This window comes from Siniperca chuatsi, linkage group LG22 (assembly GCF_020085105.1).
Source record: "Siniperca chuatsi isolate FFG_IHB_CAS linkage group LG22, ASM2008510v1, whole genome shotgun sequence".
NCBI lineage: Eukaryota > Metazoa > Chordata > Actinopteri > Centrarchiformes > Sinipercidae > Siniperca > Siniperca chuatsi.
Window position 1 is genome coordinate 22,592,122 of NC_058063.1, and position 25,444 is coordinate 22,617,565.

Consider the following 25,444-nt stretch of genomic DNA (forward strand, 5'->3'; position numbering starts at 1 on the left):
TGGAAAAAGTCTTAACGAGAGATGGTTTCTGTACAGTCGGACTTCGGGAGTCCTCGTGTGTGTGTGTGTGGAGACAAAAAGAGAGAACGGACTCCAAAAGACGCGTGAAGAGAAAAGATTAACGACCGAAGAGACGTAATTTATCTCCCTTTATCCTCCATGACAGACGGGGAGAGAGAGAGAGGCTGTGAATGCGTTGTTTCACCTCGCTGTCCTTCAGTCAGAGCAGCACAAAGGCGACAACGTCACGGGAAACGATTCAACAGACGACCTGCAGCTCTCACACTGATTAATGAACACACACACACACACACACTTGTTCCCATGCTGTCTGCATGTGATGAATGTTAATCACAATCTTTCATCCTCAGCTTGTCGGAGTGATGCCGAACCCGCCGTTGGTGGGAAACAAGTTTGTGTTGGTTCGTTAAAGGATCAGCTCATCTCTCCGTGCAGAGACTTTTAGTAGTCCAGGTTCTGAGATTTCATTCATTATTGTTGTTTTCCTTTTGGTGATACATTTATTTTTTGTTTTTTTATCTATTTTTTCCTTTATCTATCTATATATCTATATCAGAATCAGAAATCCTTTATTGATCCCCGAAGGGAAACTCTTTGTTACAGCAGCTCGTCTTTACGTCAGCGCACACAGGAGAAAGTACTAGCAAACAATATGATACACTATAAAACACTATAAAACTATAAACACTATAAAAACAGGTCAGAAAATAAATTAAGTAACAGGTCGGTATAAGTATAAGATAAACTAAGTGTCAAGTACCAAGTGGGTTTACCGGTTGATGATGATAGTGATGACGATCTATATCTATATATATCAGAATCAGAAATATCTATATCTATATATATATCTATATCTATCTATCTATATATATATATATCTATATATATCTATCTATATATATATATCTATATCTATCTATCTATATATATATATATATCTATATCTATATCTATATCTATATCTATCTATATATATATATATATGCGACAGTTTCTCCTTTTTTTAAATGTTAATATATACACAATGCAACGATATATTCAAATAGTGTCAGATTGCAGAAAAGATGTAAACAATCGCAAATGTTGTGGTCTCTTTCAACACAGTAAATATGTACACAGAAGAACGTTGTTCTGCACTTTGGTTAGCTGGTTTTTTAAAAGGCAATATTTGCATTAAAAAAGAACTGTCCTGAAATTCACATTCAAAACAAACTGTGTTACCACGAACAAGGAAACTAAAGTTTTTGAGCTGTCATTAACACTTCAGAATACACACAGTCGTGTTTCCATCACTTTAGAGGACCTTACATTCATTTCCTGGAGACTTACTCTAACCCTAACCATAACCACTACTCGCCTAACCCTGACCTTAAACCACGTCTTCACCCTTAAACTTAATGATTTACGTTATGGGGACTTGCGTTTTGTCCCCAAAAGGAAGGCGAGTCCCCATAATGTACTGTAAACATGATTTCTTTCCCCACAACATGACTAATACAAGGCCACACACACACACACACACACACACACACACACTGAGGTTTCTGTCTTGTTGCTGTCGTCACCTTTTGCTGCTCGGCTTCCTGTGACAAGACATTTTACCAGTTAACAAGACTGGCACACACACACACACACACACATCCTTCACAAACACACACACACACACACACACACACACACACACACATCCTTCACAAACACACACACACACACACACACACACACACATCCTTCACAAAAACAAACACACACACACATCCTTCACAAACACGCACACACACACACACACATCCTTCACACACGTGTTTGTTTCACTATCCCTGTGGGGGACAGTCATTGACAATGCATTCCCCAGTCCCTAACTTTAACCTAACTGTAACCTGTACCCTAAAACTAATACTTAACCCTCAAAAAGCCGTTTCTACCCATGGGGACCTCAACTGGTGTCCCCACAGAGACACAAGTCCCCATGGGTTAGTGTGCATTCAGGTCCCCACTCGGATATAAGAACGCGAAACACACACACACACACTAACATTAACTTTAAACAAACGTTTTGTTCATAAAAATATTTTTAATCTCTTCAGTTTAGTATCATCAGTAGTAAGATCATACAGAAATCAACTCACTGTACTGAGTACACTGAGAGTAGAAAGCAGAAGAATCAAACTTCTGTAGAATTACAAAAGAAGGTGAAGTTAGTGTTGTTTCTTCTTTACAACATGCTCCAGTTGCTTACAATTTACATTTTGAGTCATTTAAGATCTTTAATTACAACAGATTTGATGATTCTATGAGTAATCAAGTGATTGTTAATATTACTGATGAGTTTCAAGTTAAAACTTTATTTTTGTTTAGAGAAATAACATGCAAGAAAAATGTTGGCGCTCCCTTTAATAAAAACGCCACAGTGAAAACGCACTCGTGGTTCCACAATGAGGAGAGTCCTGCAAACCTGTCATGTCCCGAAAACGTCGACCGAAACAGTGAGAAACAGTGAAAAGGCACCGGCGGTTCGGTTCAGTCGCAAAAAGACGAAAGGCAATAAAAAGTGTCAGTGCTTCGAATCCTGGGACAAGCTGCAACGGCTAAAGGAGTAATAACGATAAGCTGCCCATGAGCAAGGCACAGCTCTTAGCGGCCCCAGCAGGCGACAACCTGCTTCGTCCTAGTGAGATTCATCTACGTATGTTACATGATACATCCATGAAAACATCACATCAAATGCCCTTTCCAGACATGGAATTTGTAACATCGTTGGCTTCATTTATCTGTTAAAGTGACGGCTGTTGTCATTCAGGACGAGAGAAAGTGGTGTTGGTGGTGGTGGCTCACATGCTCTATGTTGCTGGATACTCATGTCCATGCCAACTGTATGAATGAATAAATAAGCTGAAATATGAAGAGGGTTTGATTATTAAAGTGGGGGGTTTTTACACTTAGATGGGGGAAATGTATAGACTGATCTGACATGATAAGAATCGCCGGAGCAACGTAAAATCGGCTCTTCACAGCGTTTCATAGTTTATTAAATTGATTTTATTTTCTTTCAGTATAAGAGACAATACTTGCACAGTGATCTTTCTCTCTGTGTGTTTCACCTTGTGCTGCTGCCTTTACGTTAATCTCATGGCATTCAATTCAGACTTGTGTTCCGTTGGAAGTGATATGGAAAAGTTACTAGGTCCAACCTAGTAAAATTGCTGTTGGGACTTTTACGTAAAAGTGACTCGGGCGCGTATTTACACACGAGACCAACAAGTAAAATTGGCATCACATTTACGTAAAGAGGTGCATGTCTAAAAAGCTGCTATAGAGTTCAAGAACATCAACTGGTTTTCTTCCAAAATTTTGTCTGGTGTTCCACAAGGCTCAATGCTCGGACCTTTGCTTTTTTGCCCCACCAGCAACTTTTTGTTCCTGAGGAAAATATCTCAATAACCACTGGATGGATTACACAGAAATTTGGCACAGACGTTTGTAGTATTCACAGTGATAAAATAATGAAAACAGCTTGTTTTAGTTTCACTCCTTGACTGATGTTGCAGAGTTTGACAAGAGTTAGCCGAACAACTTGAACTGCTTTTCGTCCAACTTAAAGAATGGAAAGTTTTTGTGTTTTCATTGGTTGTTTCAAAACTGTTTAAATGACAAAACATTCTCTGGTGTTGCACAAGGCTCAATTCTCAGACCTTTGCTTTTTCACCCAACTGCCAACACTCTGGTCCAGACTGAAATGTCTCATGATGGTAAACTTAACTGTATTTTTCTGATTTTCAAATAATCTAAATTTTCCTATTCTTTAATTGTATACTGAGAGAGAATATATCTTCTTATAAAATATACTTACATATATTTTTGCACTTATTTATACTCACTCATGTTAACCCTGTTAATGTACAGCTCTTCATATTGAAGACTCTTGGACAGAGGCACTGCAGAGTGATACATTGCTTTTCTGTCTTTCCACTTGCGTAAAGAAACATTGTTGTTGAATAGAGAGACCAGATATGAATAAACTGGACTCAAACCTATCTCAGCAACAAACCCTAAGTCTGCTAGACGATGTCACATTACGCAGCCTAATGTCCATTTTATGTTGGTTAGAGTGGCACACTGACCTCTTCTGCTACTTTAAAGTTGTTTGATGATGATCAGGATGTGTCAGATGAGGTCAGGAGGTTGGGACGGACATTGAACGCCCAGGCGAGACTCCACAACAATCCATGCTGATTCTGAACGCTTCTGTTTAGACCCAGATATTGCTTGAAGGAAGGTCTGATATTTATCTTGGACAAAAGAGCATCTTAAATGACAAAACCTGCTCAAAAAAAGAAGAGCAACATTTGCTTTTTTTTGCACACTCAGCACTCATGGTGCCTATGAAGTGCTCTGGGTAAACATCAAACAGTCCATGTTATTTTTGGGGTTGAATGATGAAGTGTTTCTCCAAATAACTCACACAATCTTGAAAATATTTGGTGGGAATCACAGGGTCGGAGTTTTGGTTAGCGGCAATTTGCTTTGAACTCTGAATCCAAAGTTTTGCTCTCAAACCTCATCTGCATCATTAAAAAGTGACTGCATTTCCACATTTCATGTAAAGTGGTGATATCGCAGCTTGTCTTTTTTCAATTTGGGGTTTTATGAAAACAGGAAATGAGCGGGAATTTACAGCTTTGATTTTAACACCTCACTGTGCAAATATGACCACTTCAGTGTCGTCTTTTAAATCCCAAGACATTTTTATTTTCCCCCATGCGATTCCCCTTTTATTGGTCTGATTTATACTCCTGCAACTCTGCTTTCAATTCGTGTCTGGAAGGATTCATAGTGGTGTCATTTATTATGATTTTATTGTGTGTAAAACTCTTTGTGCATCTGTTTAGAAGACCATTGTTTAGTTATTGTTCTAGGCACACTGTCTAATGTGGTTCCTCTCTGGGTTTGGGCTCACCCATTCGAGGAAATACTTAGCAGAAATTTAGCAGAGGCTCATAAATCCAAATTGCCAGGAAAGAGTTGGATGTTATTTTTTTCTTCTTCACTGATGAGAGAAAACTGCAGCAGCATGAGGAGGAAGATTTTGGAAAGGGGGATATGATTCAGAGGAGGCGGGTGCGATGATTTTTCAGGAACGACAGAAGCTGATGAGTACTCTGACCGCAGCTACAGTCTGGTTGCAATTATCGAAGCCAGAGAGCCAGTTTGGTGGAAGGAGACACACATTCCTTTGGGGCGGCTGACATCGGAGCCGGGTCGCGTCGAGGTGAACGGGCCGGGGGAAACCAGGCGTTGCGCCCGTTCGTCCCGAGGCCTGCGAGCATGTGTCTCCTCTGATGTCTGGAGCGTCTCGCAGCCATGGCGGATACTTTGTTTACCCTCCGAGGGAGACCCAAACCACCGCTCTTCCTTTGAGGAAGACAGAGGTCAGGGGCAACTCCCCCGAAGCTGGTATGGAGTTCGAGTCCAGATTGTGAGGGCAACGTGCACATTTACCCCCAAAAAATGTTCCCTTCACCCACAACTGGTCTGAGTTTGCAGTACAAACCGTCTTTTTACTCGACTTGCTGCCATTCTTTCACATGAGCTCATAGAAGCTACAATCATTTCAGGATGTTCGTGTTGTTAAAGGATTGTTCCAGTGTTTTAGTCCATTAACTACAAATCATTTCACGGGGCGGCTGTGGCTCAGGAGGTAGAGTGGGTCGTCTGTTGATCACAGGGTTGGCGGTTCGATCCCCACCTCCCCACCCATTCACCTGAGTGATTCACCTGTGAGTGAATGGGTGAATGAGAGGCAAATTGCCCCCTCGGGGATCAATAAAGTGATTCTGATAGCGACGAACATTATCCTCAATGGTTTAAAGAGGGGGTATTATAGAAAACAAGAACTGTCTCGATTTTGCATTTAAAGGGTAACTCAAGATTGATGGACAGAACTAAGAAAATAAGACCTAAGTCTTGATAACTATCAGTAATAACATTGTACTCACAAAGTTAATATCGCAGATCTGGGAAAACGGTGACATCATTAAAAAAAAGTACAACAGGTCAAGAAACACGAGCAGTCCGAATATCGGAGATTTAACGGTTTATCCAGCCACTAAAACCACTAGGGCAAAGATGAAGCAGGACGTGGGTCGGTTGTTTACAACAGACAGTTTGGGTGATAATTTTACTTTTCATTTTTATTCTCTCTTCCAAATAAGTTTGACTGACCTGTTGGTTTGTTTCTAACTCGTCTGAACATCTGACTGCTCGTGTTTCTTCACCCCTCAGACTTCTTATTAGTGATGTCACCAGACTACCGGATCTCAGATACGAGAACTCGGTGAGTATGACGTTACTGTAACTAAAAGAAACAGCCAAGCTGTAACAGACCAGAATTATCCTTTGAAGATGTTCTTTATGTACTGTTGAAGCATGATGTTGTTACTCTGCAGAGTCTCTTTTTGATGTGATGAAGTTGCACCGTTTGAACAAGCCGTTGTAAACTGCTCCCCAGAGCGATGGAGCGCCTGGAAACCAAATAGCTCTGTGGTGAAACTAACAAGCTCTGGTGGGAAAAAATGTCACCGATGTGCTTCAAAGACAAACAGAAGTCATACTAATTTTGTCACTAAAATAATACAATTCTCAGTATCCCTCCGCTGCCTTTAGCTGTAGCTACTTTCTCCAAATACTGGAGATCCTGGTAAAGAACTTGATAAGATAAACAAACGTTTAACTGGGAGATTCTTCTCACACACATGGTTGTAGAGTGGTGTTACAGAGTGATGGGTCTTTCCCTCACAAACAATCTTTGGCACATAACGGCACAGTAACCAAACAGCCAAGAGTTTTAATTTTAGGTTGATTAAGTTCATTATCTACAGCTGATAGAATCTGCTGCTGATGTTTGTTATTTTAACAAGGAGATAAAAGGTTTGATGAGAGATTTGTTAGCGTCCGAGCTTAATTAATCCGGGTGAAAACACGAACCAAACCCAAATTGGAACCGGCTACACGGACCCGTTTACACTACGTAGGGGCGGCTGTGGCTTAGTCGTAGAGCGGTTCGATCCCGGCTTCCCCCGGTCCGCATGTCGAAGTGTCCTTGGGGAAGACACCGAACCCCAAATTGCGTCCGAGGGCCGTGCCTTCGGTGTGTGAATGATTCATTTCTTTGGACTGATGAGCAGTTGGCAGCTGCCATCAGTGGGTGAATGCGATACGTAGTATGAAGCGCGTCGAGTGGCCGGAGAATACAAGTACAGTCCATTTTACCGTATGTAGCAAATGTTGCTGTGAGGAGGGAAAAGTTTGAACATGTGAGATTTGAGATAATAAAGCTTGTAGTATTCTATCATAAAGTTTGTGGCGTTGCCTCCTGGTGAAGCTTATTAAAATACTTTGTGTTGTTGTATTTGAATGCTCTCTTTTGTTTTGAATCTGAGCTAAATCTCACAATGAGGCTAATCTGACTGTGGAGTTGACTCACTGCATGGAATATAAATTTAACAACTGTAGTCTTGTCTTCTTCAGGTTTTCCCTTGTTTCGGGCTGAGGACAAAACAAGTCTTTTGTTGTTACATGATCCACAAATGCTCCGTCTGTGTTTCTGTTGAGGGAAAATGTCTTTAAATTCTCGCTGGGAGTTTTCTCCGCTTTCACTTTCATTTCTTGTTAAGTGTTTTTATGTCTCCGTTTCCCACAGCTCTCTCCCTCATTAACCTCTTCTTTCAGTGTCTCTCACTCTGTCTCTCTCTCTCCTTCAGTCCACCAGTGATTTGAGGTCAGGCAGTCCTCTCAGCGTCACGTCCAGCAGCATCTGACCGTAGGCTTTACCCTGAGAGGAGGCGGGAAAACTTATTGGCCAAGAATAAAAGCAAAAGTGTAAAGCAACAAAAGCATAAAAACTGCGTTCCTTCTTACAAGGCGAACATGTGTGTTTCCACCTTTATGTGTTTGAATTTACACTTTGTGTGTTTGAGTTTTATGAGTCTCAGCCTGAGTGTGAAGAGTGTGTGTGTGTGTTTCTTTGATGTGCTGTGGATTCCAGCGAGGCGGTTAAAAAAAAAAAAAAAAAAACTTTACAGGAGCGTCTGAACGAGGGATGGAGAGGAAAGGAGGAGGAGGAGGAGGAGGGTGAAGAGCGTCAGAGAGGACAAAGGAGCTGGTTTCTGCTGTTGCCACCATGAAGAAGAGACAGAAGTCTCATGTCTTTTAGTGGCATTTGACAAATCAGTTCATTCCCTGCTGATTTTTACGTTTTGTTGTGAATTCGTGCTTTACATCGTCTTAACCTTCCAACCACGAGAATCAGAAGCAGCTTCGTCGGCCAAGTATGTGAACACTTGGAAAGAATTTGACTCTGGTTTTTCGTCGCTCTCAAGTGTTTCACACAGAAACAGGCACACAGCTAAAAACAAGGACAGCAAAGCTGAACAAACATAGCTAAAAAACAAACAGAATCAACAACATACAATGTCTTTATACAAGTCGAGCGTTCTGCAAAATGTAAACAAATACAAAAAGTGCAAAGAAATAAATATGGAACGGGTAATGTAATAATTAGTACAGTTTCTGCATGTGTACATGTACGTATCATCCATCTATAAATCCTGCACACCGTGTGTGTGTGTGTATTTTAAACTGTAAATATATAATTTATCATTTGAAAATATATATTACAATGGTGGCGCCTGATTTGGCAAGAGTAGCACCGGCACTGTATCTGAACTGGGACCAGTGTTCTGCACTCCCACGCATCAGAGGAGATCTGCAAAGATTAAACTCCCCCACGCCGAGCCGCTCTGTGCAGTTTTAGCCGTCTGAATGTTTGCTGCTACAAAACAGTGACTGGACACGGAGGGAGAGACGAGGTGATGAAAGAGACGCATCAGAAAGAGGAAGTGGGGAAAAAACGACGAAGCTCCAGAGTTAAGAAAGACAAGAAAGTCGGTACGGGGTGTGTGTGCGTTACCTGGGGGTCGCTGCGTAGAGACGCCACCCCTCCCCCTCCCAGTGAACTCCGCAGGACGAAGTTAAGGCCGTGGATCCCCGGCAGAGTGTATCTACAAACCACAACAACAACAAAAAAAAACACTCGTAACCACGGCAACGCAAGCCTTCACACTTTTAAAAACACATAGCCAAATAAATTAGTTTCACTGTGACACACACACACACACATACACACACACACACACACACAGGCCTGGCACCATCTGTTAGTATGGCAGTTTATTACACACAATCACACGTTAATGTGTGTGTGTTTTTGATGTTTGAGTGTGTGTGTGTGTGTGTGTGTGTGTTGAACTTTTGATCCGACAGTACGTGTTCTTGATGCATGTGTGTGTGTGTGTGTGTGTTTTTAGGTTGGTTGCATTTTCAGTGAGATTTACAAGAAGTGTGGGTCAGTGTGTGTGTGCGTTGGATGCTGGGTCAGCATGTATGTGTGTGTGTGTGTGTGTTTGTCCAAATGTGATCATATGCATGTGTGTCTGTAAGCAGTTAAGTGTGTGTGTGTGTGTGTGTGTGTGTGTTCGGGCCTCCTGCAGGTTTAACGAGCGGTTGAGGTGCACTAATGAAGCGTCTGTGGCGGCAGGGAGGCGTTTTGGGGTGCGAGAGGAGACGCAGGTCAGCGAGCTTTACGGCCTCCACCTCTTCATTATGCTAATCGCTAACACGCCGCGCGCTGAGTCATCGCTCAAACATGTCCGCCGGCCGTACACGTGTTCAACCATTTTCCAAAGTCCTCCATCATACCGACCGATTAACACCTCCAGCCGCTCAGCTGGTTCACCGCGGAGCTACTCGTCTTGTCTGGTAGTTTGTTAGCATCTGAAGTGAGAGTATGCAACTTTTGCTCAACAGCGACCACTGTGGCCACAAGTGGTAATTACAGCATTTCAGACTGAATTTCCATTTATTTTTTGAGAAATATGCTGCGTTAACTTCTTGTTTTACCTGTGACATGATGAAACATAATGAAAAAACAGTAGCACAAGTAGAGAAGAGTCCCAAAGTCAGTGAACTAACTCAGTAATATTAGTTACACTGCAATATCTATCTAAAGTTTGCTAACATTAGCTAATATTAGCTAATACGGCTGTAGCAGTAAAACCCTTGTGTATTGAATTTAACCCTTTTTTTTTTATTAGCAACGCTAGCGGTCCACCATTTTGGTCCAGACTGAAATATCTCAACAACTACTGGATGGATTGAGATGAAATTTGGTATAAACATCCGTGGTTCCCAGAGGATGAACCCCGAATGACTTTGCTGACTTTTCCTCTAGAGCCACCGTGAGGTTGACATTTTTAGTTCAGAGCGAAATGTCTCAACAACTGTCGGATAGACTTTGTGTTTAGAGTGTTAGCGTGTTAACGTGATAATTAACACTACCATGTTCACCGTATTAGTTTAAACATTATACCTGCTCAACAACTGCATGCTAGCATTGTCATTGTGTGCATGTTAGCATGCTACTGTTAGCATTTAGCCCAAAGCACCTCACACAGAGCCGCTAGCATGGCTGTAGACTCTTGTTTCCCGTTTATAAGTAGAATTGTGCAAAATAACGCTGCCTCTCTTTTTCGTCAACATTTTCCATGTTTGAATAAAACTTTATTTGAATTATCAACGGGCAAAACCAACTGGTTTCGTTTTTAGGTTGTGACCGGTTGTTTAAACTGCACAGAAGTCAGAAAGGGTGATTAACACAAGTAGTGTGAGTTAACACAACTTACAAGATTAATAATTAATAATGCATTATAATTAATTGTTAATCTTAAAGATAGCCAAGAAAAATCTTATGTTTTCAGTCTAAAGCTGAGTCATAAAAACTTAATTTAAGTGTAAAAATCTACCATTAACTAAAATTATTCTAATAATTCTAATACAAATCAACTTGTTTCAAGAGTTTTCTAGAAGTAAAAAGACTAAAGCCTGCATCAATCTAGAAAGATTGATGATTTTAGTTTATTTGCAATAGAAACATTCGTGCACTGACATATTTTTGTGAAGACTTGAATGAATAATAATAATAATAATAATTGATTTGGAGTATCTTAATAAGAAAAGCAAGCTGCTGACAATGCATTTTTCTCTTTCATTCAGTGTTTCCTGAAAAGCTAAAACATGTTGCTGAGATTTTCCATACATATTCTAAAAGGCATAAATCAATAGAAATTGGTATCTACTACTGTACTAGACAGCAAAATGTGCTCCAGCTTTGTCCGGCTCCCATGAGCCTTCGATAGCTCACCGGTGGTTTACGTTCTGCCAGCTGCCTCAAAGTGTTTGTGATCTTGCAGAAAGATCGTCTTTGTCTGCGAGGAGGTAAACAAATCAATACTTTTGTTTGGAGACAAAGTGAATATCGAGCGCCTTCGGATGTTACAACTACAAAACCATTTGCTCCTATTATGTCTCCACTGCTGTGTCATTACAGGGTGATTGCCTCGGAGGAGGGTTATAACGGTCTAATGTTTGTGGTGTTGTGTCTTGTTTCAGTGGAAGTTGTGTTCCTGGTTTCTCTCAGTCAGTTGTGGTTTTCTTCCTGACTACAGTATAATGGTTTGAACCACAGCCGTCCTTCAGTGTCTTCAGCACTCTGTTAAATCTTTGTCATTGTGGTATTTGTGGGGTTTGAAAACAGAGCCAGCAACATGGTTAAGATGTTTTAAATATGGTTTTAGATGTCCTCTGGTTATGCTGGTGGACACAATATAACAAACAGCTGTGAAACGTCATGCAAACAAAAGGCAACAGCCCTGCATACCATCTTTGGGAAGTGCAACTAACAATTACTGTCATTGATTAATCTGTGTGGTTTTTTTTTAGAACGTCAGAAATATTTTCTCTGAGTTTTAAAATCTGCTCATGTTTTTTTGCATCAACGATCCAAAAACCCAAATGTACTCAAGTCTTCAGTGGTTGACGGGAAAACAACAAGACTCCAGGAAGTCATTGCGTCAGGTTGCTGGTTGGAAAGAAATAGTTCCGGCACATAACTCTCCATAAAACCACAACTTGTCATTTTCACTTTTCTGTTAGTGTATGGATTATAAACAAACATGTTCATTTATGGGGGGAGGAGGGGGTTCGAGGTGTTGGTCGGTGTATTTTTGAAGCACTTTTCCCCCCCTTTTATTATTTTTTATTAGCCTGCAAATCTGCGAGCTCGTGTTTTATTTGCTCTGGCAGATACGTCTGGCCCCCTTCCCGTTCTGACAGATTTCCAGAGTCCAGGATCCGGTCGGGTCAATCACAACCGTTTATCTAATATGGGGCTGGTTTGATAAGATGACTGACAGAGGAGCGCCGTTGAGACATTTTCGTAAACAACCAAGATGGCTGCCACAGATGTGGAACTGTGGAAGTGTTGAATCCGCTATCGTGTCAGTATTAAACGAGCTGGATATTTTCTCTAAAAGAAGAACAAAGAACTGCACTTAAAGCTTTTGTTGATGAGATAGATATGTTTGCCGTACTTCTGACAAGATTTGCTAAATTTAATTTACCAACCACGCTACATCACACGTTGCGTTGCTCTGATTGGTTGTAGGTCTAACCAGATGGCGCGTCCAGATGCATTTTGGTCTGCGGCCGTTGATAATGCCCCTTGGAAATCGAAAATGAACTGAGAGGTCCCTACAATGCAGATCAGTCTGGCGATGCCAGGCTAAGTCTTTATGCTAAGCTAGGCTAATCGATTACCAACTCTAGCTTTTTGGTTAACGCACGGTTACATGAGACTGATATTAATCTTCTCATCTAACGCTCTGCAAGAAAGCAAATAAGTTAATTTGACAAAATGGGGAGCTCTTCATTTAATAATTTAACATTATTAAAATGTTGACATTGGCCGGTACATTTTTAAGCTGTTTAATGTCCTGCTGCTGACTAGCTAATTAGCTATCTTGCCTGCAAACTGACATTAGCAGTGCAATTTCCCCCGGTGGATGTTTTGTTGGGTAGCTCGTTCAGCAAGATCTCGTTCGGTTGTGTAGCAGGCTGCTGGAGAATTAACTATATTCCAACAGGGGGCGCCACCATGAAACCAAAAAATAGAAAATACACATTTCTTCCATTTGGGTACTGATTTGAGAGCAGACGACGTAATTTACAGAGAAAAAACATTTCTGTTTGACTCTCCAGTCAGGCCAGTTTGTTATCAACCAATCAGAGTCCAGTATTTTGAAGGTATGTTCTTCATGTTAAGTAAATGTAAAAGTGTATAAAGTTAAATAATATTAACAAATAAATAATAATAATGTTTAAGACAAAATTATGAAAACTGAACAATATGGGACTGTTGACTGGCAGTTTTATACATTCACTACCTTGGAAAGATGTCATGGTGGCTACTGTACATTCCCAGTATCTGTACCTGGTTGGGATTTTTAATTCTACAGCATTCTTGTAATGTCCCATACGTCAAAACGGCATTAGTAGATTAAACAGAGTAAAAAAAAAAGGGTCTTTATTATGGCTAACGATAAGCCGGCGCTGGGAAATGAGAAGCAGACTATTAATTCGACCAAGGTAGTAACTCTTGCGTCTAACCTAGCAACTCGCTGGATCTAATGAGAATCTAGACAAGTTATGTTTGTCTACAGTTGGTGGCGGTAACTTGTCGCCTTTGGCTCCAATCCGCCAAGAAAATACAAAAGAAGAAAGTGACCAGCCAAATCACTAGCTAATCTAGCAAGCCTCGGCATGCTAGTAACTAGCCAAGCCAGTAGCCGATCCGGTGGGTTGCTAGGTAAGACACGAGTTACCACCTTGGTCGAATGAAAAAAGTCAGCTTATCATTGGCCAGATCAGTAGCTAGCTTCGGCAAGGATATAGCCTCCCCCGACTTCTAGACTTAATTTTGTCCCTTACCCTGCGCCATACTTTATAGGTTATAAATGGAGTAATTCATGTTCAACATAACACAACAAACAAATATGAGTTTTTAAAGAAAGTGAGTTGTGATATATATTAATGAAAAGGTATAAAATGGTAAGTTTGTAGAGGCAAAAGGTTGGACTAGCAGGAATTAGTTAAAATGTGTAAAATATGAAACACATGAGAGAATTTAACTTATTGCGACCTTGGAATAACAAACATTTAGTCTGCAGTATGAAGTGAGGAGTCGTACTGGCGTGCTCAACACACAAATACAGAGAGAAGAAGAAAATAAACACGTAGGAGGTTAGTGTGGTTTTTCTACAGTTTCAATATCGTGCTAGCTAGTGTGTGTGTGTGTGTGTGTGTCTCTCCGGCTCGATCGTGACTAATATCTGTTCAGCCGCAGATTGTTCGGCTTGTTTTCGATGTGTTCCTGCTCTGTTGTGTCTTGTTGCTGAAGGCAGACGTCTGACAGTGATTACACCAACCACAGCCGCTAATCGCTGCTGCTGCTGCATGTGTGTGTGTGTGTGTGTGTGTGTGTGTGTTCTCTTGAAAGGAGTTGAAGTGCCTGTTCCTCACTTGTTGTTTGTGTAAACACAAACACAACCACATCCTCTTTCACACACACACACCATTCAGTTCTCACAGAAAAAAAAAAACAAACCTATTTTCATACGCAGTTTTTATTTTTAAAGAATTGCATATCCATAATGATGATTTTAAAGAGTCTAAAATTGTGCTGCAACAGTTTTCTTCATCGCTCAAACTGACTAAATAAAAATATAATAGTTTCTGTAGCTGTGGTGTGATGAGCTAATATTTGCTGCGATATGTTAACGTTAAGAATTATTTGTCACTGTAGACATTAGCAGGATTATTCTCGGTGGTCCTGTGGGGGTTTTTTTCGTCAATATTAACAACATTAAGAGTCTACAGCCATGCTAGCAGCTCTGTGAGGCTGTAGCTCAGTGAGCTTTGAGCTAAATGCTAACACGCTGATGCTAAGCAGGTTGCATATAATGTTTACCATGTTAACCATCTTAGTTAATCATGTTAGCATGCTAACGTTTGATAATTAGCACTAAACAAAGTACAGCTGAGGCTGATGGGAATGAATCATTCGTTCTGAAAGCATATTATGGTGGCCTTGAGACACAGCTGGGGCACAGTTGTTGTTCCACCATAGTATTTGGTCATTGTGCAAATATTGCACAAACAAAACAAAAACAACATTTGGACCTGATGATGATGGTGCTAGATGAAAAGTCAGGGGATGAAAGTTATTACAATCTGATCTCTGGGGTCTCACGAACGTCTGAAACAAACTTCATGACAATCCATCCGATAGTTGTCGAGATATTTCGTTTAAAAACCAAAAACGTCGACCTCGTAGCGGCCGCTGGAGGAAAAGTCAGAGGATTACCAGAGTCATTAGGATTCATCCTCTCGGGGGCATGAACGTACTAAAGCTTAGACAGTGAACTGGCTGTTTGTGGTGGAGGCCAGTGTGTGGATGCATTCATTTCTTTTCATTCACACATTTCTTTTTGCACCTTTGTCAAGTCTGGAAATGAATGTTAATGCTTCTACATCATCATCTTTCTTTACCTGTAGGAAACATCCGAGACATGCCGAACACTACAACTGTCTGATAACATAAACTCTACTCCTAATCCCTGTCTATGACTCCTGGTGTAAAATTATACGTTCTCTGAAACGGTGGACGGCCTACTCACCGCACAGAGTCATGTGCGCGTTGTTTTGTGTATTTTACAAGATGAAGTGAGCATGCACGTTTGTGTTTATTTGCTGTGCTCCTGTCTTTTGTCCTTTGCCAATCACACACACACTATTTCTTTGCTCACCGTGTGATGGCGTTGTTCACCCCTGGCTGGATGAGGTGGGAGAAGTATTCCTCCACCACAGAAGAAGTCAGGTGTTTTTTCAGGTAGGGGAAGAAGAGGGGATGACGAGCTATCACTCCTAAAGAAGAAGAAGACAGAAGGAAAACTCTGAGAGTGAACTTCTTGTTTTTGCAGTTTAGTTCCTTTTTCCCGTTCAGTCATGTTGGATTTCATTGCTCATGAATACAACCCAGTTATCCATCTTTAATTTATTACAAATAAACAGCTGCTTCACTTTCTGTGGTCTGTGAGTTTCCTGAAGAATTTTACAAGGAAAGAGTGCTTAGGGCTGTTAATCCAAACCTGTCGCCAGTCTCAAGTCTCATTTCTAATTAATATTAGACAGGAATAGTTCACATTTTTGGGGAAATAAGCGTATTTGCTTTCTTGCCGGGAGTTAGATGAGACGATTGATACCACTCTACTGTCTGTGCGTGAATTATGAAGCTACGGCCAGTAGCCAGCTAGCTTAGCTTACCACAAAGACAGGAAGCAGGGGGAAACAGGTAGCCCGGCTCTGTCCAAAGGTAACAAAACCCTCCTACCAGCACCTCAAAAGCTCACTTATTAACACGTGATATCTTGTTTAATCCGCACAAAAAAAACAACAACAAAACAGTAAAATAGTCACTGTTTTACAGGGGACGTGTGCCGTACTATTTCTTGGCCAGGACCAGTTGCTAGGCAACCACCGGAGACTCCGAGAAGAACGAGATACAGCGTGTTAATTAGCGAGCTTTAGGAGGTGCTGTTTCCAGTGTTTATGCTAAGCTAAGCCAACCGGCTGCTGGTGATAGCTTCATATTTAACCAAAAATACACGAGTGGCATCAACGTTCTCAGATAACTCTCTGCAAGAAAGACGATAAGTGTATTTCCCAAAATGTCGAGCTTAATGCTTAAAACGTGCTTTGATTTCAGTTTGAGACATAACGAGCTTCCTAGCAAGCTAGCTAATATTGCTAACCGCCACTTTCTGATGCGAGCAGAACCTCAGTGAGGACGTGGCCTTTTAATGCAGTTTGAATAATTTTTGCATTATATCAGTTTGGCGACATCGTTTGTACTGCAGCTGTCTCGCTTAGCTTCGAAGTGTTTCTCACCGATGTTAGCCGAGTCTCCTTTGTCTCCGCTCCTTGTGTAGGCCAGCTCCTCCAGTCTGTAGCTGTGTGGTCCACTGGGCAGCTCTGGACAGAGACCAGAAAACCAAAACTGCCTTCAGAAGTGTTTGTTTGGCTCAGCTAACGGTGTTAAGTTGTTTGACTTCTCCTTCCAGTGGCCTAATTTAGAAGCATTTCGTATTATTTCTTGTGGTTTTACTGTGCGAGAAGAAAAAAAGTGCTTATTTATTGTTCAGGCAGGGTAATGCGATTTCTTTTCGCGTATGTGCATTTTTATTTGCCATTCAAGTTTATAAACGGCTCCTATGAAGGGATTTACCAGTCTACTCTGCTCTCTGCTTTGCTAGCCTAGCCTGCTAGCTTCCACTTTGAGTGGAAAACAAACTTTGGGCTCGACGGGGCTTTCCGAAATGTTTAATGTTGTAAAGAAATAGATGTCTTGTAGAATATACAGAATGAATTTCTCCAGTTAGCAGCGCATCTCCTTGCGACACCGCCTCAGTCAAACGTTGCCATGGGAAACGTCTTGTCAGAGTCTCGTGGTTCAGACACGTTTCCACAAATATACTCGAAAACTGTTTTAAACTTGCAGTTTAAAGTTGTAGCTGCAGTTTCATGTGGTTTATATTTTCAAATTTCACTTTTTCCATTCCCTATACTGATACCGCAACATATTATACTGCTATCTTGCTGTGTTTATTTAATAACTTCAGTCACTTTACATAGACGCCACCGCATTTCTGCATGAGTGCCGCCCATTCGTTGAAATACAAAAACGTTCATTCATTCTTGGTTCATTTTTAACCTCTCTGTCTCAACATATAAACAGATGGATAAATCGCAGCTAGAGTTGGTCAGGGACTGATTTTTTTTTTAAAGTAAAACCAGGTGAATAAATATTAACAAGCAGCTGCTCCGTCTTTTCTTCCTTCGTTTGAATGTTTTTATTCTCTTGGTTTGGTTTTTGTGATTGGAGAGGTCTTTCCGTTTTCAGCCTGGAATGTGAAGGGAAGGGGAAGCGGCCTGGACTCAGTGTGTGTGTGTGTGTGTGTGTGTGTGTGTGTGTGTGTGTGCGCGCTACATTTCGATTTCTGTTCTCTTTTGATTTAGTAAATAAATGTTGTTTCTCTGCTGCATCAGAAGGACGTCATTAACGTTGGGTTGAGAGACTCTTAACAGCATTCAAGGAGTGCCCTAAGCTTTGCAGAGAGTGTGTGTGTGTGTGTGTGTGTGTGTGTGTGTGTGTGTGTGTGTGTGTGTGTGTGTGTGTGTGTGTACTCAGTATTTTGTGCATGAGTGCTGTGCAGGGCCATGTGAACGCAGCGCTGGTGAAAGGATGAAAAGTGGCAGAACTTCTCAGGAACAGGAGACACCAAACACACGTCATGTTTGGGTTTTTTTTTTTTAATTGTGCGCTAATTAGCTTTTTAATGTGAATTTTTACATAATTTGATATAATTTTTATGCCTCTGTGTTGATGTGGATTTCGTTTCTGTTTCGTTGGTCGTTGTTTAGGTGTAAATGGGACATCGGATGGATGCGAGTAGGCAGGAGAAGCGGGGAAATATGGTCTGAATGACCAAAATGGGGGCGAGGGAGGGCTTCGTAGCTGCCAGAAACGTTTGTGCAAACGTGGTCCAGGGTATTGCTTCCCCTGGTGGGGGTGTAGACACCTGGTGGAATTTAGGAAAAACGGTTCTGAGGTCTGTTTGATTAAAATCAGCAGCTACAACAATCAATAACTGTTCATTCATTCATTCAATTTCTATTTCCTTTTCCCATCACCTTCTTACTCGAGTTTACTGAAGCTACAAACCCCTTCAAGGACCATTTGAGCCCCCTTAAGGACTCCTGGAACTTCTTCAAGGACCTCTGGAAACTAAACTGCAGGTAACCGTAGCAACAGTGCTGATGCTTCAGGCTCCGTCAGCAGTTAACTGGCTGATGAAACTAACCTAACCACGGGTTAAACTGACTCTTCCTCCCTTTGGTGAGGTGTTCATAATCCACTCTCAGGTGTGAAGTCTGGAACATAACGTTGCTGTGTACTCATTTACCTTTGTCAGGTGCGTCCTCTGCTGAGGTGGGAGGGGCTTCCTGCTCAGGTGTGTCTGGCCCCGCCTCTACGAGAGACTCCACCAGCTCTCCACCGACGTGAACGTCCACCTGCAGTGAGGTCAACAGTGAATGATTGGAGGAGGACTTGGTATCATATCAAAGCAAAAAAGTATTGAGGTTCAATACTCAGCACTAGTTTTTAGCATTTCTGTGGAGCAAACCCATAGTTCATTCGCACTGCTAGCTTCTTCAACGCTACTGTAATTTAAGTTTTGGCGTTAGCTGGCTTACTGCTAGCTATAGCAAGCTACTGAAGTTTCAGTTCAGTTTATAGTACAGCTAGCTTTTCCTGCTAAGAGTACTTATTCACCGAACTGACCATAAAATAAGTCTAAAACCTCATAAATGTGATTAAAATCCTGGTTGTACACAATCTTTTACACTTTCACAAGCATCAAACATTCATATTTTTAAGTGCCGGGCAGAAGTACATTTTGAATTTAACAACTTTGCCACAAATCCACATTAGCTACACACACAGATTCACACATGACTGAATTAAAACAGGTTGCGCCGCACAAACTAGTTCAAACTAGCTAACTGAGCCAACCGACAAAGCTAACGTTAGCTTGATTGAATATGGTCAACAAATCTGACATGACACTTCATTAAAATGCTGTTTAATAATGACGTAAACTGATAAGATTTAAAAATTACATTTACCTGAAATTAAAAAAATGTTATGCCAATGTTAGACTCAATGACCAAACAACCTCGGTTAGCTTAGCATAATCAGATATTTACCCAGTCATTCTAAACTGCATGAATACTACCAACTCTGAAATACACATATTTATCCATGTATGCATATATAATACCTACATTTACAAAGAGTTAGCTGTTAAGTTTAATATATGTTTCGGCCTCCTTAAACTGTTATTTTCGGAAGTTATGCTAGCTTGTGATGCTACTACTTGTGACTTTGTGTTTATATAGTTGATTGCTTTTAAATCGGACAGCACTTAAGATGTTTTCAAGCAACCGATTTACACATTACTTAAATCTTTAATATCCAAGACACTTGTTTTGTTTTAATGGTGCAACCTGATTTAGTAAATCGCTAGTCTGAAACTAGCTAGGAGTTACTAACTAAGACCTAAAGAAGGACTTTACACAGAAACTAAACTAAAGCTAATGTAACAGACAGACCAGTAATTTGGTTGACACACAGTTTTTTTATACTTTGTGACTCATCAAGTTCACTTTTGTTTGAATTTCAACACTTTTTGGGAAAGAGACAGCTTGTTTTTGTCCCGTTTAATACAAATTTTGCAACTCAAACTCACCTTCAGCTGAGATTTGGGGTGTAAGAAGAAAAACGGCTTCAGGACAGGAGACCTGGAAACGACAGACACGGCATGAACAAGATGTGAAAATATGAGGACGTTTATGTGAGGAGAGACACCTGCCGCACTTCTATTGGTTAAATTGAAATTTCCGCTCCCTGGGAATAAATGCACGTATTAATAAAATAATAAACTCACACTCTGGGTCGTCCGCCCACTATGCCGGTCAGTCCGGGAGCTGCGAGCGAGGGAAAAGTGAAAGAACAAGAAAGGAATGTGAAAGCAGCAAAAAAAAAAAAAAAAAAAAAGCAGTTGACAAAGTTTCAGTTTTCCAGTGACCTTTAAAAACACACACAAAAAAAAAAATAATGTTTGTAGTTTCAGTTCAACAGCACTGACGGCGTGAATCAGCAACTTCCCAGGAGTCACACAGAGTTCATGCTGAGAGTGTGTGGTAGATTTGAACTTGTCACCATAAACAAAACTCAAATCTGGTTCAGGAGGTCGCGGCCCCCCTTCTGCAGCCAGCTGATGAATGGTCCCTCTTTGCTGTGTGTGCGGTGGGGACTTTAACCTGAATGCGCACTAACCCTCGGGTAGAGACGGCTTTTTGAGGGTTAAGACTTGGTTTTAGGGTTTCAGGTTACAATTAGGTTAAGGTTAGGCACTTAATTGTGCCAATGACAAACGTGTGTGTGTGTGTGTGTGTGTGTGTGTGTGTGTGTGTGTGTGAGGAGGGGTTGATAATAATAATAATAAACCACTTGTCTGTGCGAGCAGGGCAGTGTGTGCGTGTTTTCATGTTTTCCCCGACAGCATTTTTCAGCCCTGAAAGAGCCGAGGACGAGATCCGGTTAATTAACGGATCCTTAAGACTACAACATGAAACCAACATGTCTCGGCGTGGCTGTAGAGACGTTGTTATTTTGGTTAAACGGTCCGTCGGTCCAGAACGGTGTCGGGAGTAACGCGTCGCAAAAAGTAATTCCACTGCTTTTTGCGGTAACTAGAAATGCAACTAATTACTTTTTCAACTTAAATAACACAATTAGTGAAATTTAAACGGGCTCGTTACTTTTGTCTCACAGGAGCAGAACAGTGGACAACTGCAGAGGACAGAAGACAGACGCACTGTTTTTCCAGTTTATGATCTAAAGTCACCCGACGTTACGGTGGCGAGAGACGTCGTCGGTGACTGTAATGTTTCTAATATAGACTGATGGGTTCATCAGCTAGTTACTGTAGCAACGCTGGGTAAACATGTGTGAGTCCATCCCAGTGTAGCTTACAGGTAGCAGCGCTAGTCGCTGCCGCCCTCTGGTGGTCGGGAGTATTAACAACGCCAATCAGGCACGATGAAAGATCAAATTTGACAGTTGTGACACAATTATAGCTGCGTGTGCATTAATAAGAGAATTGAAGCTGACATTTAAAACGCAAAAGTTACTTTCCCTAGTAACTAATTACTTTTATATGCAGTAATTTGTAAAGTTAAAAGGTCCAGACTGAATGAACTTTAGATATTTACATTTGTGGTCTCCAGAGGATGAATCCTATGGCTTTGGTGATCTTTGGGGACCTGCTGGCGCCACCAGCAGGGTCAAATTTCACACTTGCATTAGTATATTGGTAATTAGTAGGAAAGAAAACAGACTTTACTGTCCTGTACTAAGAGGAAATGACACAAGCGATGTGCTAATACATAGATATTAGAATACTACTGCAAATATAAAAAGTTCAGCATTTTACAAGACCAAGGCTCGGGTTGTAGTAGAAAGGAAGTGGCTCATATGACGTGTTGTCTGACAGGAGTGTTAACAGTTGTTATGAACTGGAAGGCGGAGTGACAAATCGGCCGTCATGGGTGGGGGGGGGGGACGCAATATCATTTAAATATGAAGATAATGGTGCAGACTCCCTGGAAGACGTTCGTAGCGTTGCACTCGGTTGTTCACATGAAAAGAGCGGAAACCCTGACAGCTGACCAATCACAGCGTAAAGCGGGTGTGAACGTCGGATTCAGAAAGTTACAGAAACGCCCCCCCCCCCAAAAAAAATTAATAAATCTGACGTGGGAAAGGTGAGGGGGCGAGGCTCCGGAGTTATCCGACAGGCACCTCTGATGGGTAATGCAGGCGGCAGGTTTTGACAAGGAAGACGAACGTGGGGAATAAAACTGACGTTACCCTCTGTTTCATCGATTTTGATCCTGCTTGTTTTTAAACTGTCCATCGTTATAGGAGCGAAATGCTAAATCTGTGGAGAACTTACAAAACATGGCACAGAGCCCCAAGTTGATCCTGACGGTTTGTTTGCAGCTTTCTTCTTCTTGTAATGAATCATGAAAACAGACACTGTTTATGCAGTGTGGTGGGGAATAAGAGGGCCGTACCCATGCCGGTCCCTGCAGGAGCTATTTCTCTGGCGAAGAGTTCAAGAGCTTTCTTCTGTTTGTGGTGGACGGCCATCCAGATCACCGCCTCTCTAGAGCCCTGCAGACACACGAGCGAAAACAGACAGTTAATTAGATTTAATGTCAAGGAGTATTTTCAGTCGCGTATCCGTGTGGTGGTGTTATTACTAAAAAATGCACTGAAAACTTTTGATCAAATGTTTTTTTTTACTCGAATGTTAAGTTTTCTGCCTCCAAAACCCAGTGTGGGAGGTTAGAGGCGTGAAACGGGCTTAAGTCCGACCCTGACCTGCTTCTGGTAGGAGAGAAGTTTTGGACGGACGGAGGGAAGACGGGATGAGGAGAGAGTCTGTGTCAGAGACAAAGAGTGATAGAGGGAGAGGTTAGAGGCGTGAAACAGGCTTAAGTCCGACCCTGACCTGCTTCTGGTGTTAAAGAGAGAAGACAGAAAGATGGACGGATGGACGGAGAGAAGGGATGTGGAGAAGAGTTAAAAATGGAAAGACAGAGAGGACAAACCGGTAGAGAGACACGTCGAAACACGAATCACACCTTCGCACCATCCTCTAAATGTGTTGTTTTAATAACAGGAGCTGTTGGAAGAGTCACACAAAGCTCTGATTATGTGCGACCACATTTACGTTGCATTTCATTTCTACTTTGCGCTTATTGTCGTGTCGTATTTTACTTGTATTAGCCGTCTTGTTTGTTCTGTTAGTTCTACACTGATTTACTGTAATATGTGTGTGTCTTGTGTTGCATTGTGTTTGTTTGTTTTTTTATCTATTGGAAACGTTCATTTAAACAAAACTAAATAAAAGTGACACACAAGTCACAGAGAATTGATGAAGAATATCTAAATCTGTCTGGGAATATTAGGAATATGTACGAGGATGAATTAAAGATTCCCTGTGGAAGTTTTTGACCTCTAGTAGCGCGACGCTGCAACGCGCCAACAACGACGGGGAAGAAGAAGACTGCTAGCTAGTGAACACGGATGTAAGCAGTGCTGGATTTAAAATACTTCTGCTTTACAAATGTTTTATGGGAGGAAGGAAATGCATTCATGTTTGTTAGAGCTCAAGGAAACACACACACACGTGTTTTTGGTGAGAAACACTGAATGTAAACATGACTTTTGTTTCCACAGTCTCCAAAACTCCCAACCAACTTTATAGAGTCAGCAAATTACATGCACAGTCACGCTGGTCCCACTCTACAGTGTTAACCACAACAGAAGCCAGAAGAAATCCAGCGATTCTGTCACACCTGATGTTTCTTACCACCTCCAAACTATAAGAACGACGCTTCAGCTCGTGCAAGTGAAACGCAAGCCGTCACCAGCCGGTATAAAACCAGAGTTACAAACGTAACTACAGTTCTGCAGATTCTAGGTGACCGCCAGGTGTTCCACGTTGGTATTGAAACGTCTGAAACATGTCGGTGAGACAGCAGAAGAGATAGACGGTGGGGCGTTACGTTGCTCTTCAATGGATGTCACCAAAACAGCTTTTAGAAATGCCCTGCTGGCTGAGAACATAACTGAAACTGTGTGTGTGTGTGTGTGTGTGTGTGTGTGTGTGTGTTACCTTGCTGCGAGCGTTGGCACCATAGGTGTCCTCAGCTCCGAGGACCTGGATGTTGACGGAGCTGAAATCTTCCAGCCCTAACTGCTTAAACATACGCGTCGTCCTACAAAAAAAAAAAAAAAAACACACACAAACGCCAGATTTTCTTAGAAATCCATAAAGTTCAGAGGCGACGCCCACATACAGAGAAGACTTTTCTGTCGTACGCACCGTTTGATGACGCTGTCTGCGGTTCGTCTGGCCTTTTCCGCTGCTCTCGGCCCTCCGACCGGACACACCGCCGTCGCCCTGAAACCGTCCATGTAGGTAGCACACACCTGCGGAGACGAGGGGAGGAAGGCTGAAACACCTGTGTGTCTAAAACCCGTCGCGATGATCTGCAGACGCTGACGCCGCTTACCTTGTAGTCGTGTGACGGAGCGAAGCCTTTAGCCCCCGACACTCTGACAGCGCCTCCTTCTACACCTGAAAACACACATTTCAGATGAGTCGATCATTTTGATTATCGATGTTTCAAGCAAAAAAACACCCAGCGTTCTCCGGTTTCTCCAGCCGGAGGATTTTCTGCGTCCGCTGAGCTTTGAGAGATCAAAGAGAGAGATGTGTTACCGTTGCAGTTTAGTGAACCCGTGTATTTTGGAAACTTCACTCCGAATAGTCGCTCACAGTCAAACGCTCTAATTCTCCCTTGCGTACAGTGAACCGCTGCTGTCGTTAAGGAGAGCAGCGCTGCAACACCAGCAGGCCACAGTCGAGTTCAGTGTTTGATCAGCTGTTTTTTTTAGCCGATACGATCCATTAAAATACGCCTGGATCGGACATTTCTAGTAATGGCTACTTACTTCTGCTGTAGCTGAGTGTTTAGTCGAGTAATGTAATTCTATTTTCAATAAGAAATGGATAACGTAACGAGTAAAAAAAAAAAAGTACTTTTTTTTTCAGAGCGCCGTGCGTTTGCATCTGAAAGCTACAAACCGCACGTTTGAAGACAGCGAGGTGGAGATTCTAAGTAGAGAGAAGAGTTGGTTTGAACTGGGCGTCAAGGAAGCCATTTTGTGAAAAAAGAAAACTCCTCTTTGAACAGAAATGGTGGTCTGAGA

The 25,444-nt window shown here is 41.7% G+C and overlaps 1 protein-coding gene across 1 annotated transcript in view; it reads right to left on the reverse strand.

Annotated features, from left to right (window-relative positions):
- Positions 1-2,075: 2,075 nt before the first annotated feature.
- Positions 2,076-25,444, reverse strand: part of lratb.1 (lecithin retinol acyltransferase b, tandem duplicate 1) — a 37,104-nt gene continuing 13,735 nt past the window's right edge. Inside the window, exons 10-20 of the mRNA XM_044183937.1 lie at positions 24,745-24,809; positions 24,555-24,661; positions 24,345-24,447; positions 22,735-22,834; positions 20,541-20,580; positions 20,343-20,394; positions 18,996-19,104; positions 16,921-17,004; positions 15,780-15,897; positions 8,990-9,080; positions 2,076-7,852 (exon numbers count right to left, since the gene is read on the reverse strand). Of these exons, the coding sequence (XP_044039872.1) occupies positions 7,778-7,852; positions 8,990-9,080; positions 15,780-15,897; positions 16,921-17,004; positions 18,996-19,104; positions 20,343-20,394; positions 20,541-20,580; positions 22,735-22,834; positions 24,345-24,447; positions 24,555-24,661; positions 24,745-24,809 (944 nt within the window). The 3' untranslated portion in view covers positions 2,076-7,777. The remainder of the gene's footprint in view (positions 7,853-8,989; positions 9,081-15,779; positions 15,898-16,920; positions 17,005-18,995; positions 19,105-20,342; positions 20,395-20,540; positions 20,581-22,734; positions 22,835-24,344; positions 24,448-24,554; positions 24,662-24,744; positions 24,810-25,444) is intronic.